General features: G+C 36.3%; 1 protein-coding gene across 1 annotated transcript in view; it reads right to left on the bottom strand.

Moving 5' to 3' along the window:
* Positions 1 to 15,900, bottom strand: part of LOC127423773 (homeobox protein cut-like 2) — a 212,818-nt gene extending 196,918 nt beyond the window's left edge. The window contains exon 1 of the mRNA XM_051668331.1: positions 15,833 to 15,900. Coding sequence (XP_051524291.1) covers positions 15,833 to 15,895 — 63 coding nt within the window. The 5' untranslated portion in view covers positions 15,896 to 15,900. The remainder of the gene's footprint in view (positions 1 to 15,832) is intronic.
* Between the last annotated feature and the right edge of the window lie 1,026 nt (positions 15,901 to 16,926).

The following is a 16,926-nucleotide window of genomic DNA, read 5'->3' as shown; positions in this document are numbered from 1 at the left end:
CCAATGTAGGGCTGTGCGATGTACTGAATTTTCACAATATATTTGCAATGATTTTGCTAGTGATGTAAAATTACTACGGCTATTGATTTTGCGTTAATTCAGTGCGAATAACACGTTAAACAATGTACGCAATTAATCATGTTACCGTACCGTAATATGGAATATTCCTACCATCTGAGAAATTCAAGCTTGAAGTACCACCTGTTTTCAACAGGGGGCAGTAAGCAAAACTCCAGCTATATAGGCAATGCACAGCTGTACAGAGAACAAACCAAACTCATGCTTGCTTGACATTAGTGACTAGCGACAGCACAAGATGAGTATTCTTGCATTGATACGCTGGATGGAGTTCAATTCCGAATGCAGGGATCTCAAGGCATGTTTATCTAAGTTTCAAACTATGTTAAACTTGACACAGTAACCTAAAAACACTGTATTTATGACATGATTCAACCAAAGTAAGTAGGCCAATGATAGGCTTTTGTTCAATAATATGGAAATAAACAATATATTGCCTTCTAAAGTCACTTTTTTATTTTTTCTTATCAATGCATTACATTCTTGTGGCAAAGTAATGCATTTTATTTATCTGAATTATTACTTTTAAAATACATATTATATTTACAATGATCTACGTAAATATAACTATTTATAATTATTTCATTATTATATATATACACAATTATTTAAATGTAACTTTATAATTATTTAATCATTATTTATTGAAATATTGTTATTTTGAGGGGCTTTCTCTGCAAATATTTATATGTGCGGTTTATTGCAATTAATTCAATTATTCGGCATATCGTGTAATTAACTGTATTAAAAAAATGAATCGACTGACAGCCCAAAAAATTACGCAACATACATTTTTTTCTTATGATTTTAGTGCACTTTTTATTCAGCTATTATGTTTTTCAGAGAGCAAGTCATTGGACTAGTTTCGCAATCCTTGTCTCGCACGTATGACATCGATAAGGCCGATGGTTTAATAGTGTCTGAGATTTCAACTTAGCAGTGGCAAAAATGCCATTGAATATTGGCAAGTTCGATTAATTCCTGTGAATCATTTCAATGAACTGATTCAAAACTCTGATTCAACAATTTGCTTGCGCCATCACTCGAAAATTGATCACAGAAGTTTCCACGCGACATTTTTCATATATGAAAATGTTTTAGTAAAAAGATCATGTGTACGAAAATATTGCTGTTTATTACAACATTGGTGCAAATAAATACAAATGATTCAATATGATTCAGTTCTTCCTTGTGTTCATTTTGTGGAGAAAACAAATGTGTGTAAATCATTCCTTGATTACTTCTATACAGATTTTTATTGTATTCTGGTTCTAAATCGTTTTATTTATTTCGCAACAATGGCTGTTTGGTTGAAATCATGGTTCCTCTGATTGAAAAAAATAACAGTAAGCACTTTCAAAGCAAATACATAAATATCAAGATATCAACTATTGTCAAAAGGCTGAGAAATATCCAGATGTAATTTTTAAGCTATATTGCCAAGCCCTACCCCAGTGCTAATTCATATTAAAGAGTTCAGGAAATACTTCTAGACTCACAGGAAGAACAACTGCCTGGAGCTCCTTATATACCAGCGGAGATGATCACAGTCACCGAGCACAATGTATTCAACGGCATACTCATCAAAATCATCCTGAAATGAAAAATTATGCCATCATCTGTCAAAGAGCTCCCAGGCACTACTCCATTCCATTGAAAACTCTTCCCAAATCCAAATTACATGGAAAGCTCACCTCATAATAATGTCGCTATCATCAAAGATCACATTTGTAATCTATATCAACAAACTGTTTTACTTCTGTTTTGTGCAATATTCTTTATGAAACATGCTGACCATATTAAAGCCATCGGGGGAAACAAAAAAATGAGCAATTAAGCAATGGTTGACTTTTTCCACTCAGTTTGTTAAACTTTAAATCAAAAGTTATAATTCTCTGTAGATTATTTGATTTGAGTAATTAAAGAATTATAAGTTTGAGGGCATTAATGAGCACATGTACATGCATAATCTTACACCGAATATGCTTAATGAGCCAACAACGTGCAAGGTCATGTAAACAGTTTTCCTTTGTTGGGGTAATAAGCGGTTTAAGCAACCACTTTGCACAAGCAGGTTTTTGCCCACTACCCCATTTCGCATTCCAAGTAAACACCTTTACCAGCGTTTTGACATCAAAAGCAAAGAATAACCCCTTGATTTCAAGTCTCATGTAAACGCGTTTTTCTTGCATTGTTTGATTGTTTTGAATAAGCTGATTTTTGATAGTTGCGTATTGGTGTGCATGTAAACACACTCTATGACTTAATGACTCAAAGACAATCTCACACCATTGGTTAAGTCGATGTATTGCAAATCCGTGGGATTTTTTTTCACCCCACTTGTCACTAAAATCAGAAAAGTAATAGCACACCTCTTCTCAACAAGCTGCAAGACTGATGTCCGTAGCACAAACTCTGTGGGCCCAAAATGTAATACTTTGGGTTAAGGTTCTGAACAAACCCCTAACCGTAAGTATGAACTACAGTAATAGTGATGCTTGCCTTTGCTAACACCATTAATAACCTTTAAATATAAACAGTGAGGTATTTTGATTCTGCTTTAGCCCTTCTGATAGCAGAGTTGTAAACAAAATATTTAGTTTGTTTTATAATGCTATTTTTATTCGAATATAAAGGAATACAAAATCATGGGTTAGTGCTACTACACCGGGTGGTAAGGACAACAAAATACAAACACATTGCACGTGCAGCCACTTACAAACACACATACCCAATCATGGGGTCTCCTTTTATCCCTGAAGGGCAGAATGGACAATAGCAAGCTGAATTATGGTGACTGAAGAACTGCCTGATATAAAAGAGCCAAAGAGCCGAGAGAGAGAGAGAGAGCAAAAAGAAGAATGGGAGGGATTCAATAAGCCCTCTGTAAAATGAACAAGAAAGGCCGGTGCTCAATACATCTGCCATCAGACAGTCAAAACAAATAAAGAGGGCTGCCGTACAGGTACACAGCTCAATATGACTTCACCGGCTTGGTCTTTGGCTGCCAGCGGGGAGAAGACACAGCTTTAAACTCCAACAGATGAACCATTAGCTCATTCACTCTCATGCGGTGGTTAATGTGGATGCTATCGGTTTTAGGCTGCCACTGAGAGCCGGGCCTTTACCTCGCTGGTGCGGTAGACTAATGTCTCCCTGAAGTTTTGTTAAAACCTCATTATTTACTGAAGTGCTGAGACCATCGGCATACCCAAGGGTGTCGGAGCACCAGGTATTAATATGAAAATGCAGAGATTCATTGCCATGAAGGACTATCAGACTCCAACATGGATCGATGGGGAAAAATTGAGGATTGGAGCTTTTGGGACATTGTTAAGGATTTAGAGGAAAACCCAGCTTAAGAAAGTGTGTCTGTCATGGTTTTACCGTGTGTATGGTGCTGCACCTCTCTTACACACACACACTGTCTGTGTTTCAAAACCTAGAGCTGCCAATCTAGAAACACATACTGTTGGCACGTTTCAAATTGAATGTTCAAATATCATAGAAAGATTCAAACATTCAATCTGAAGTATTCTGGGCCATCACAGGAGCATTTGAATGTTCGATTCTAAATATTTTCGGCCATCATAAGAGAGTTTGAGCATTGAATTTTAAGTATTTTTTTTCCAGCATAGGAGCATACAAACATTTGATTGCATATTTTTGGCCATAATAAGTGTTTAAGTATTTTTGTCCATCACAGGAACATTCAAATATGTTACTGAGTATTTTTGGCCATAATAAGAGTTTAAGCATTCAATTTCAAATATTTGGTCCATCATAGGATCATTCAAACATTTGATTATTTTTGCCCATCATCAGAGTTTGAACGTTCCGTGTTAAATATTTTTGTCTGTCATTGGAGCATTGAAACATTTGATTATGTATTTTTGGCCATCATTTAAAGAATTTGAACATTCAACACCAGGTTTTCTAGGTCTATCAAGGACATTTTGAACTTGAACTTGCATTGCATTTTTTTTTATTATCGCAGGAATATTAAATGTTTGATTTGAAGTACTTTTCACCATCTTGGGCACATCCAATTCCAACATTCATGTGAACCAATGATAAACAATTCAAACAGCAGTAGGCTACAAATTTGTCACATGACCTCAAACTGAATTGCATTTTCAATTCAGTGAGTGGAGTGGTGTGAGTTAGTATCACAGATACAAATATGGTTATTTTGCATTTTTGATTAAATTTTCTGTAAATAACTGTGTAAAAAACTTGAACCTAAAAATCTACATACGGTAATTAAAAACACATCTTTACTTTTTGCAGTCTGATCAAATAATCAGTCGTGGATGATAATACTCAGTTCATTAGTCACACAGGAAACGGAAGGTCAAGTTGAGCACATTGCAATGTGGCATGCACTACACATCGCAGTATACTGCTCATTTTGTCATCCAGGTATTCCATGCATACTAAAAAGTACACATACAGTACTGCAGAAATATTAACAATAGTGTGGCACAATGCAATCACAAACTCTTTGAATGAACTATTTCACTGAAATAAATTGGAGTTTCCAATGCTACTAACTTAAGATCAATGCACTCAAGGAAACCAAGAATAACAGCACTGTTGAACCATTGGCTTTGTGTAGTTGAAGATATAATCCACCAACGTTATAAAAAAGTGCACTACAGTACCAAAGCACATGTATGCAGGGTTAATCCCAGAACAGTGTCAGTGAATGGGGGAAAATAAGTGTGGACAGGTATGAAAATCAAGCCCCAGGAGGGTCACAGCGATTAAGGCACTGTTTCATGACAGACTGGCTCTCTCTCTCCGTGAACAGGCGTCTGGCGCCGTGCGAAAACCGGTTTATCATTCCATTGCTCGCGCTGAAGTATCGGCTTTGAAGTCTTGAGCGCTAATTCTACAGAGGAAGGTTAAACTGCTTAAATCTTGAGTCAGTTTCACATCTCCTCTAATGTTGTCGGGGGAGCGGGGGGAATGTGACTCCAGGATCTTCACAACTCAATTTGCACACACCATAAAAGCCTTTTCTCTACGCTTTTCTCTTCTCTTTGTTTCCTTCACCGAAGGTTCACAGAGAGAGAGATGGAATTTCCAGTCTGCTAGTTTGATGGATGATAGATTGTTCTAAGCAGCTTATTTTGCGAAGGGTAAGACATTAGGGTGCATACTTGCAATGTTTATTTCTCAGCACTGACAGAAGCTCGAGTTTAAATATGAGTTTCTGATTCGACATAATCTAATAATGGTCAGCAGGGCTCAACAAGGTTTTTTCTGCTGGCAAAAATAGCTGAAATTACACAGCTACTTTTACTGGCAAAATATGCGTATAGTGATTTGTTAATAATTTCAACCCATCCTAACTGATGCTTCGAAGACAATCGCAAATGCTTCTTGCCTTTTCATCAAAACCTCTTCCATTTCAGTTAGCTAGACAACTTAAAGGGACAGTTCACCCAAAACTGAAAATTCTCTCATCATTTACTCACCCTCATGCCATCCCAGATGTGACTTTCTTCTGCAGAACACAAATTATGATTTTATAGAATATCTCAGCTCTGTAGGTCCATACAATGCAAGTGAATGGTTGCCAAAATTCTGCAGCTCCAAAAAGCACATAAAGGCAGCATAAAAGTAATCCATAAGACTCCAGTGTTTTAATCTGTATTTTCAGAAGTGATATGATAGGTGTGGGTGTGAAACAGATCAATATTTAAGTCATTTTTTTTGCTTGAAATTCTTCTCCCTGCCCAGTAGGGGGCAATATGCATGAATAATGTGAATCACCAAAAACACAAGAAGAATGTAAAAGTGATCTTTTTCATAATCATATCGCTTCTGAAGATATTGATTTAACCACTGGTGTCATATGTCAACTGTTATGCTGACTTCAGTGCATTTTGGAGCTTCAAAATTTTGGCACCCATTCACTTGCATTGTATGAACCTACAGAGCTGATATATTCATCTAAAAATCTTCATTTGAGTTCTGCAGAAGAAAGTTATACACATCTGGGATGGCATGAGGATGAGTAAATGAAGTAAATTAAATTTTTGGGTGAACTATTACTTTAACCTTGGTTACTTTAAAAATGTAAAAACAACAATGTTCAAAACATCACAGAAAATTAAGTGTTTAAAGAAACAGTTCACCCAAAGTCATCGATTATGTCATCTGAGTGAATTTCATTATTGATTTCCAATAATACTGTATGTAGTGTATCTTTCAAGCTACTATACTTCACCTTTATGCATTATCTTGCCACATCCACATTTTCTTGTGAAAACCCATTAATTTAGCTGCTTTCATGACTCTCATCCATACTAGAAGGCCGTTTATTTTTTCCACAGAAAACTGAGCATTTAGAAAATGCTCTTCAACTGAAAATGAACCGTTTTCAAACGGAAATGGATTAGTGTGGATGTGACCATAGTATTAATAGCTGGTCGTTTTTTTTATGCTACTGGTTACTTAGCATTGCTGAGGGTATCTAAGGTTTCCTCTCACTAGTTCTTTTATCCCTGTAAATCCTGAGCGCCTTGCAGAGTATCTCTAAACCATTTCCAGATCCAGAGCATTTGACAACAACAATAACAGCAATAAACACAGATCTCCCTCCTCCTTGAATGAGTACAAACTTGAAATGAGTCTTTTTCACAGCCAATTGGAGTTGGTTGGGGAAAAGCTCTCAGCAAACAAAAACACAAAGAGGCCCAGCGGCTATGGCCACACACATAGGCCGAAGAGTGACAGTACTGTTTGATGAAACCAATGACACATTCTGTGGAATAAAGCTGACATGCAAACGCCTGAGTCATGCAGTGTGTGGCACAATTGCAGCCTTCCTACAATTGTTTCTGATCTGATTCACACTTGCCCTGGATAAACCAAGCCCCTCTCACACCAGCAAAACAACGACAACAAAATTAGTATGCACTAGAGTATAAAACTTGAAGATGAAGCGTGTGATTTCTGCACTGGATTGCCCATACACTTTTGAAAGTGCCACAGGGTCACAGTGCTTATACTCTTCAGGAAGGCAACCTAAGAATGGTTTATAGCTGCATATTAAACTGTAATAGAAGTATTTTTTTTTTTTTTATTTATTAAAAAAAAAATTATCTTCATCTAAATTATGAAATAGAATTATGGGAAGATAAAAACAAAAAAACAAACTTCAATAACTGTTAAAAGTAATGAACTTTAGAATACTATAAACTAGGGGTGGAGAAAAATAGATTCTGTCACAAATCACGATTCTTGAGACAAACGATTAAATTGTGTCCCTAAAATAAGTTTTTTAATTGTAAAAAATTGGACGGATGGATGGATGGAAATAATTGAAAAAGCAGATGGATTGATGGATGGATGTAGGTAAATAAATGAAAAAGTGGATGGATGGATGAATGGATGTAGGTAAATAAAAAGTGGATGGATGGATGTAGGTAAATAAATGAAAGTGTACGGATGGATGGATGTAGGTAAATTAAAAAGTGGATGGATGGATATTGAAAAAGCAGATGGATGAATGGATGTAGGTAAATAAATGAAAAAGTGGATGGATGGATGAATGGATGTAGGTAAATGAAAGTGTACAGATAGATGGATGGATGTAGGTAAATGAAAAAGTGGATGGATGGATGAATGGATGTAGGTAAATGAAAGTGTACAGATAGATGGATGCGAGTTGGTAGGTAAATGAAAGTGGATGGATGGAAGGAAATAACTGAAAAAGCAGATGGATGGATGGATGTAGGTAAATAAACGAAAGTGGATGGATGGATGAATGAATGGATGTAGGTAAATAATGAAAGTGGATGGATGGAAGGAAATAACTGAAAAAGCAGATGGATGGATGGATGTAGGTAAATAAACGAAAGCAGATGGATGGATGAATGAATGGATGTAGGTAAATAAATGAAAGTGGATGGATGGAAGGAAATAATTGAAAAAGCAGATGGATGGATGGATGTAGGTAAATAAACAAAAAAATGGATGGATGGATGAATGGATGTAGGTAAATAAATGAAAGTGGATGGATGCAAGTAGATAAATAAATGAAAAAGTGGATGGATGGATGGATGTAGGTAAATAAATGAAAAAGTGGATGGATGCAAGTAGGTAAATAAATGAAAGTGGATGGATGCAAGTAGGTAAATAAATAAAAAAGTGGATGGATGGATGAATGAATGGATGTAGCTAAATAAATGAAAGTGGATGGATGGATGGATGGATGGAAGGAAATAATTGAAAAAGCAGATGGATGGATGGATGGAAGGAAATAACTGAAAAAGCAGATGGATGGATGATGTAGGTAAGTAAATGAAAAAGTGGATGGATGCAAGTAAGTAAATAAATGAAAAAGTGGATGGATACAAGTAGGTAAATAAATGAAAAAGTGGATGGATGTAGGTAAATAAATGAAAAAGTGGATGGATGGATGGATGTAGGTAAATAAATGAAAAAGTGGATGGATGTAGGTAAATAAACGAAAAAGTGGATGGATGGATGGATGAATGGATGTAGGTAAATAAATGAAAGTGGATGGATGGATGGAAGGAAATAATTGAAAAAGCAGATGGATGGATGGATGTAGGTAAATAAATGAAAGTGGATGGATGCAAGTAGATAAATAAATGAAAAGTGGATGGATGGATGGATGGATGGATGTAGGTAAATAAATGAAAGTGGATGGATGCAAGTAGATAAATAAATGAAAAGTGGATGGATGGATGGATGTAGGTAAATAAATGAAAAAGTGGATGGATGTAGGTAAATAAATGAAGTGGATGGATGGAAGAATGGATGTAGGTAAATAAATGAAAAAGTGGATGGATGCAAGTAGGTAAATAAATGAAGTGGATGGATGGAAGAATGGATGTAGGTAAATAAATGAAAGTGGATGGATGCAAGTAGATAAATAAATGAAAAGTGGATGGATGGAAGAATGGATGTAGGTAAATAAATGAAAAAGTGGATGGATGGATGGATGGATGGATGGATGTAGGTAAATAAATGAAAAAGTGAATGGATGGATGGATGGATGGCCTGTGCCAAGTTCCACAAGAACAGGTTCTCTCAGAGAAGTTTTGTCTATTTAAATTTTAACGTTTAGTTAAAATCTAAAATCTAAGTGCTGCTTGTACACTATCAGATGTCAAGTCCTCTTCTGTGATCAGTGTTCCTGTTATTATGCATAATCCACAAGTTTATTTGTGAGGTGTTGTCAAGAGTATTTTTCATGAGTCATTCTGCAGATTCCTTTCTGACACTGCCATATAAATAGTTGCAATAAAAAAGGCTCATCAAAACGTTGGATGCCGTGAACTACATGTTGTGTGCCCGCCATATTTATAAACAGTCCTGTAATTTTGAAAGTGAAGCGAGGATCCCCCTGTGATACCAAACGCTCCAGTTACATTAAAGCGTGTTATTCCACGTCACAGATGCGCAGAAGTGGTTTTGTGCGATAAAGAGGTTATAGTTATTTAGCCTTTTTCATTTGTTGAACATCTTGTTGAGGGCCTAGCTTAACTTCTATATATCCTTAGGAAACGCATCTTAAAGCAGATGGACATAATCCAGCCTAAATATACGTGGGATTTTTTAACGCGACTAGTCAAATAGCTCAGACAACACATCAAATAGTTGATTATGAAAACTGGTAATTTTGTACAGACCTACCTTTTGCCTGAAAATTCTGTATTACAAAGTGAAAGAACTGTCATGTAAGACAACTTTTCAGTTAATATTTTATTTCAAAGAAAAAAAAGGGTTAACACAGCTGAATATATTGTAACATCAAATCGCAATCTTCACAGAATCGCAATACTTTAAAAATCCCCATATATACTGAATTGGCTACTAAACATCATTGTAATATGGAAACGGGAGGTCTGTGGCAATTCCCAGCCCTGCTAAAAAATAATACCACTGCTTTTTGTTATCCACACAAACACTTTGCATATTTCTGTAACTTCCAAATTGGTCACCAAAGCTCTATGCACTTTGGGACAAAAAAGAACACCCTGTTCGCAGAAGGACCTCGAAGGCCTGTTCCCTATTGGTCAAATTCCACCCTAAAAGTGTCTGGCGGAGCCCTTTTGGCCTGTCCTTTCCAATGGTGCCCACGGAAATGCCATCTGGCTGGTGTGAATAATTACCACGGCAACGGCAGTGTGACCTGAGACCGGTGGAAACCAAGGTCACCAAAACCTGTAGCCCGTCTATTTCTGTGTCCTCTCTTTTATGAGGTTAGAGGAACCCAGCGTCCATTCTTATGAGGACATGTCCTATCGCTTAGGAAACGGATTAAATGAGGAATATTTTTTGCCGTTTTGTCCTTAGTTCACAGTGTGATTTGTCCATGAGGACTTCGACAAAGCACACAGCTGCAAGGTTGTAATCGTTAAAAAAACTACACCAAAGACAAAAACTTGCAGTGAAAAAATATGATACAAATAAAAACAAGAGTTTGCAAAAGAACGAAAACTAACCTGAAACTGCAAATGTGCACTAAAATACAAAAGCAAACACAGGTTCCCATATTTTCAATCAACACTGCATGGTCTGATTTAATTAATCTCCCAAGTACGATTTTAGATAGTCAGTCTATTCTGTCAGAAGGAACAACCCAATCAGGCAAGAGAGGCAGTGTGACTGACATGTAAAAAAAAACAATCACAGTTCTCTTGCAGCATTTTCTGATAAACTGTGTTGTTGTAAGCAGATATGATTTATGCAGATGTGTTACTAGGCATGAAAACTAAACTGAAACAAAATAAACAAGAAAATAAAAACAGCCGTGTTTCAAAGAAACAAGCAAAACTTATTTATGAACAATTAAAACTAACTTAAACTAGACTTGAAATGAAAATCAAAATATTTACATAATATAAAAACTTGCAATATTTTCAAAACTAACAATCCAGGCTGTAAAACATAATGCATATCGACATCTCTGCGAGTCATTTTAACTCATTTTAGTGGAAGAACATCATGACAAACCACAGATAACCCCAATCGTTCATTATTTTTATCGAGAGAGGATGACAAATTCCTCCTTATGAACAATTCAGAATTTATGTCGGTTTGAAAATGCATTGCAAAAAAAAAAGAAACTAGTGAAATTTTCTAAATGATTAAAACCCTGGTTGCAAAATGAGCATTTAACTCATAAGCTGCATCTAAAGATATGCTGCTTAAAATCATTTAAACTCATTATAGAGGAAGAATATCATGACAAACCACTGACAAGCCCAACCGTTTCTACATATATCAAGAAAGGACGCCAAACTCCCCCTTTCGAACAATTCCCCAATGAGACCAAACATGCAAGGTCTATTCAGGAGGGAATATCGGCAAAACACCTTTGAGGATTAATGGCAATACAGAAACTGCTGTATGAAATGATGTAATATGAGAGCAACCAAGGCGACTGTCAAAAGCCACAGACCCCCGCGAAAACATCATCTGACACGGCCAGATGCTCCGCTACAGACCAACATAGACAAAGAGCGCCATAAATCAACTGTCAGCCTCAGATTCACCCCCCACTCCTAAACTTATCAGTCCGCTGGTCAATACAAGCAGTCGCTGTCCGTTCAGGGGGGGGGTCTGGGGTTTTGGGAAATAACTGATGGGATGCTTTGAGATCTTCGGGGAATGAACATTTGAACTTGAGGCTTTTGTTGATGTTAATATATGTGAAGTTTTAGATGCACTCAAAGAGATTTAGATATCCTGGATATTTTTTGTCCTTTCCCTTTCACCCATCCACACTTTATCTCTGAATCTGGTTGGAGTCCAAGTTCAAGAATGGGTGAGGGGCCCCCGGGGGATGCCGTGGACGTGATGTCCCACAGGGGCCAAATGGTAGAATAACAAAGACCATCAAAGTGAGCAATAAGAGCATCAGACTCAACTCATAATGGAGTTACAGGCGATGTTTCGTAAATATTTAAAAAGAAAGAACGTGTCCAAAATATGCACAGTGGCCCCAAAGAGTATTTAGACACCTACGTCACACCTGAAAATGTATGAATATCATTGCATTCACTATATAACAAAATATCAAGTACTATTTATTTTAAACAAATATAGCAAAAACACACTTTTCAAGCAAAACATTCAACAAAAAAGATGTTTGTTTGGATTAAAATTGTACTATATTAGTCACTTTCTGGTTGCCAAACTTAGTGGAACATGTCCATAGTTAATGTGCCGAACGACACCTAATAGTGAAATTAGTTCTAAGGTCTAGCAGCATTTGGTTTTGTTGTAAAATGCAATGAAATTCATACATTTGTTTTAGCCTCGAAATATTTTTGGGGCCACTGAATGTGTATGTGCAAGTTAACACAAGCAGAATCACTGTATTTTCAAAGAATGCTTGTGCTTGCCCTGAATTACACATTTGTATTTTGGATTAGCTTCTGTGCAGATTCATTTGTGACATAATATCTCAAGCAGAACAACATTCAGGATGTTTTGTGAGCAAATAGCTCCTCAGTAACAACTATTGTCCCACTGTGCATGTCATGTCTGACTAGTGGTCTTGCAACTCATTATCAAAGCATTGCTTAAAGTTAAAAAGGTTTTAATTAAACACAATCAGCCCAATCTGCAAAATGAGCCCCAAACAAAATGTAAAATAATGTGACACAGATTTGCACTCATTTACACATGGAATTTAAGCATCCACCAGGGATGCAAAATTGTGCAAATGTCGGATTGCTTTCTCATATATTAAAAAGTTACTCCTAAAGAAGTCATCCTATAGAAAAAAATTTTGATTGCATGTGCAACTGTTAACAACAGGTACAACACAATATGCTTTTGCATGCACCCATATGCCTAATCTGTTTTAACAAGAAAAGAGAACATGTAAGATGCTGTGGAAGCATTCGGAGGCTGCATTCACGTTGCATTAAATATTACTCTAACTGTCACAAGCTGCAGGTGAACACATCAATAACCTGAACCAGGTGTGACCTAGACTAACTCTGGAAACAAAGCAAAACCATGAGACTTAGATGTGCAAATGTGGCCAATTCATATATCGAGCCCACTGGATTCATGGAAAATAACATGAATCAAAGACTTCACCACTAGTGTGGTTGTCAAAGTTAAATTTAGTTTTACCAGCTGATTCATAACAAAGCAACAATGACAGATTGATTTCGGAAATGCAGTTTATAAAGATTAAACAAAGTCAGATCACAAATGAATACTGAAAAGAGTTTCATGACATATACACTTAAATTAATATTCAGCCATTATATCAAACATTCTAGACCTAAACTAACTTACTAACTTGAACGTTTTTACATTTTTTGTTTTAAAAACTGAACTAATTCAGAGAACCCAATTTTTCTGTCCTCTAATGGACATTTTAGGCATTGAGGTGGACATGTTTTCCAACATTCAGATTAGTAGTCGATCAATATGGGTTTCTCTATGACCGATCCTTAAACATTAACATTAGAGTTACCAATCTTGAATATTTAGTATGCTAACAATTAAACCAATTCACAGAACCCCTTGTCTTGTCCTCACCATAGACACTGAGGGGGACACGTCCCTACAAATATTCAGACTACCAGTCGATCAATGGGTTTTTCAAAATTCTACATTTGCTTCTCCCTTAGACAAACGGTGTTGCGCTATTAACATTGTAAAAACAACAGTCCTGACAATAGCCATCCGATATTGGTGCCAATGAGCACTTAGTGAAAACATGTTTGCTCTCTATGTCCATGAATAGGTCCAGGGTTTGGATAACCTCAGTATGAACATGCCCCATACACGCTGTCTCTCTGTATTGTAGATAAATTAAAAACATGAGAGACCTTCCAACAGCAACCTACATAATGAGGTCTGCTTTGGAAAGGCTTCAATAACAATTGGCCACACACACACACACACACACACAGATCTGATTCCTCTCCGGCTTGGCATGCTCTTGTCATTTCTTATGTTACAGAACATCAATCATATGGCTGAGTCTGTGCCCTTCCGATGGCCGAGGCTGATTTACAAACATTAGCAGGGAATGCAATTACACAGTCCGAAAAGTGCGAACACGTGCGACGCGTCGTGCCAGATCTGGAACGCGTTTACAATGCATTGGCAGCTAATTGTGATAGCCTACTAGATTATAATGTGAGCGTCCGCCGGACTCCAGAACGCAGACAGTCAGCGTGCGTTCTAGCATTTTGACGCGTGGCAAGCAGTGTGGATGAAGTGTAGCCTACACAACCCGCAACGCTCGTTTTAAAAGGACACACTGTTACACTGTACACTCTCATGACAATTGCGATTGTCTCTAGCAATATTCTTTCATGAAAATACAAACAATAGCAATATTTACCATAACAAAGTGCACAAAACCTAGTGAATTATCCACATCCAGTGTTGGGTGTAATGCATTATTAAGTAATTAATTACTGTAATTAAATTACTTTTTCATTGGAAAAAAGTAAGGGATTACTCTTAATTTTTCAGTCATTTACAGTTACTTCTGATGTAATTGCATGAAATACTGTATAGACTGTAGTACAATTCTATATAAAACAATAGTGAAATTTAATGTCTACTGTTAAAATATATGTTTTCTAATTTAACGCTGCCCCCTTAAATTCTTTGGCCAGTTCATGAATCATTTATTTGATTTTATATTATTTATTTGAAAGAATTAAAAGAACAGTTTCATGTCTATCCTTGTATTGTTCATCTGGTCGAGGTTGATCAGGGTTTTAGAAAGTAATTAGTAATAAGCAATGCAATTACTTTTTAGACTGAGTAATTAGTACAGTAATCTAATTACACTGTAGATGTAATTAGTAGTTAGTAATTAATTACTTTTTTAGAGTAACTAACCCAACACTGTCCACCTCAATACAAGATATGACAGGCTATGATGTTCAATAATGAATCCTAAGCATTTTAACAAAATAGCCCACTTAAAAGTCCATTTAAAGCCAATGTATATTAAGATAAAATTATTTTTCACGTAATATTTAATGGCTATATATGCACACCAAGACAAGCTATGTGCAAAGATATGACATTCATTACCGGACTTGTCAGCAAATGCATTTAAAGTACATATGCATATATCAAGATTACGTTTTATATCACGAATATTTCCTATTAACACCATAGCAGATACATCTGGTGTTCATACACTGAATAATACATTCATAAACTTTCACAAATAGAAACGCAAATGGTGCTCCGTTCATGACGCTCATAATGTAAACACTAATAAACTCAATAAACAAGATAAATACAAATACAAATCAACATAAAGGTCTAATAAATACGAAAATATTTGATTTTTTAAAGTCTGAGATGAATCGCAAACCGACACTACCTAATCACGAGTCGCGCGCGTCACCGTTCCGTATTTCTATTAGAATAAAACACATTACGCTGATAAAAAGTTAAACTCAACAGACAAGCCAAAGCATTAAAAGTTTCCGTTTTCAACAAACCTCGCGTTAGAAGTGTTAAAATAACGTTAAAGGTGACGTTAAAGCGCGTTAGTGTGCGCAATGGTGCCGCCACTGCTCTCGCGCGCTCCTGATCAATGATTGAACCGAACAAAAGCCAGAAGAGGATCAATTACTAATAACTATCAATGCAACTCCACAATCCCGTCCCTGTAAAGTCGCCAAAAGCGAAAATGCACCAAATGCATGGTTCGTTATCTTGTACATGATCGCGTCGTGTAAAAAGGTGAGAAAATAAGACCAACCTGAAGCCGCCGGAGATCAAATTTCTTCCAATATTGAAACATCGATCCCACATCGGCGGCCATCTTGAGCACAATATTCAAGAGCGGCTACAATAAATATATGGGCTGGATTCCCCCCGTTAAACAGCGTTGACGATTACACTCCACATGGAAGAAAAAAAAATGTAAGGAAAATAACAGTTAAGGAAAACTGATGGGATGCGCAGCGCACGAGAGCCGGTGCATGCGATATGAAAAGAATATAGATGCATAAGTGGAGCTCCCGGGATTAACTGGCCATTTGCACTTGATTTAGGCTTTGGTAAAGTTATCAATACTGACGTAACGGGTTGATCAATAACGTCTGGGAACGGGAAGGAGAATAACGCAATCATTAACCAATGCGCATCGCCATATGTTTAATGCGTAAAATGGTGAAATTATTAATAGAGTTTGCACCTTACATATAATGAATGAGTCCCATATCATATTATCTGAAACCTGCAAGGCAAATGCATTAAAAGATTGACTTGAAAAATAAACAGTGAACAAATATAAGCAGGACTCTTTTGTGTCTGGAGTAATAAATACAAATAAAGAGATACTATGTACTATGAGTCCTTATGAATAATGAAGTGATGAATGTTTCCATAGCCTATACATCATGAAAATCAGAATGATGAAATCATTTTTGAAAGGTTTCACATGAACAGCATATGACCAATTTAAAAACCTTTTGTGCTTTTCCAACTATTTTATCTTGGATTTTTTTTTTAAATTGTAATATAAAAACAATCAATAATTTAGCTGTTATGTCCTGGTAAAGATTTGTAAAGAAATAAAATTGCACAAGCTTGCACTTAAAAAAGTGCAACTTTAGTCCATGCAGCTAGTTTAATTTACATTGCACATAACTCAAGTTGTGATATGCACCGCACAGCAATATGTGGAATTTAATTAATACTATTTATTAGTTATTTATCTACTGTAGAACGGTCAGTGGATGTTAATGTGTGCAAATGCAAGAATCATCTGTCTTGCAAAATCTTCTCTGTGTTTTTAGAGACAACTGTAAGCAACAAAATTCTTTCCTTTCCTAAAAAGAAAATGTTATT

The sequence above is a fragment of the Myxocyprinus asiaticus genome, chromosome 33 (genome assembly GCF_019703515.2).
Source record: "Myxocyprinus asiaticus isolate MX2 ecotype Aquarium Trade chromosome 33, UBuf_Myxa_2, whole genome shotgun sequence".
NCBI lineage: Eukaryota > Metazoa > Chordata > Actinopteri > Cypriniformes > Catostomidae > Myxocyprinus > Myxocyprinus asiaticus.
This window is presented reverse-complemented; position numbering and strand designations above follow the sequence as displayed.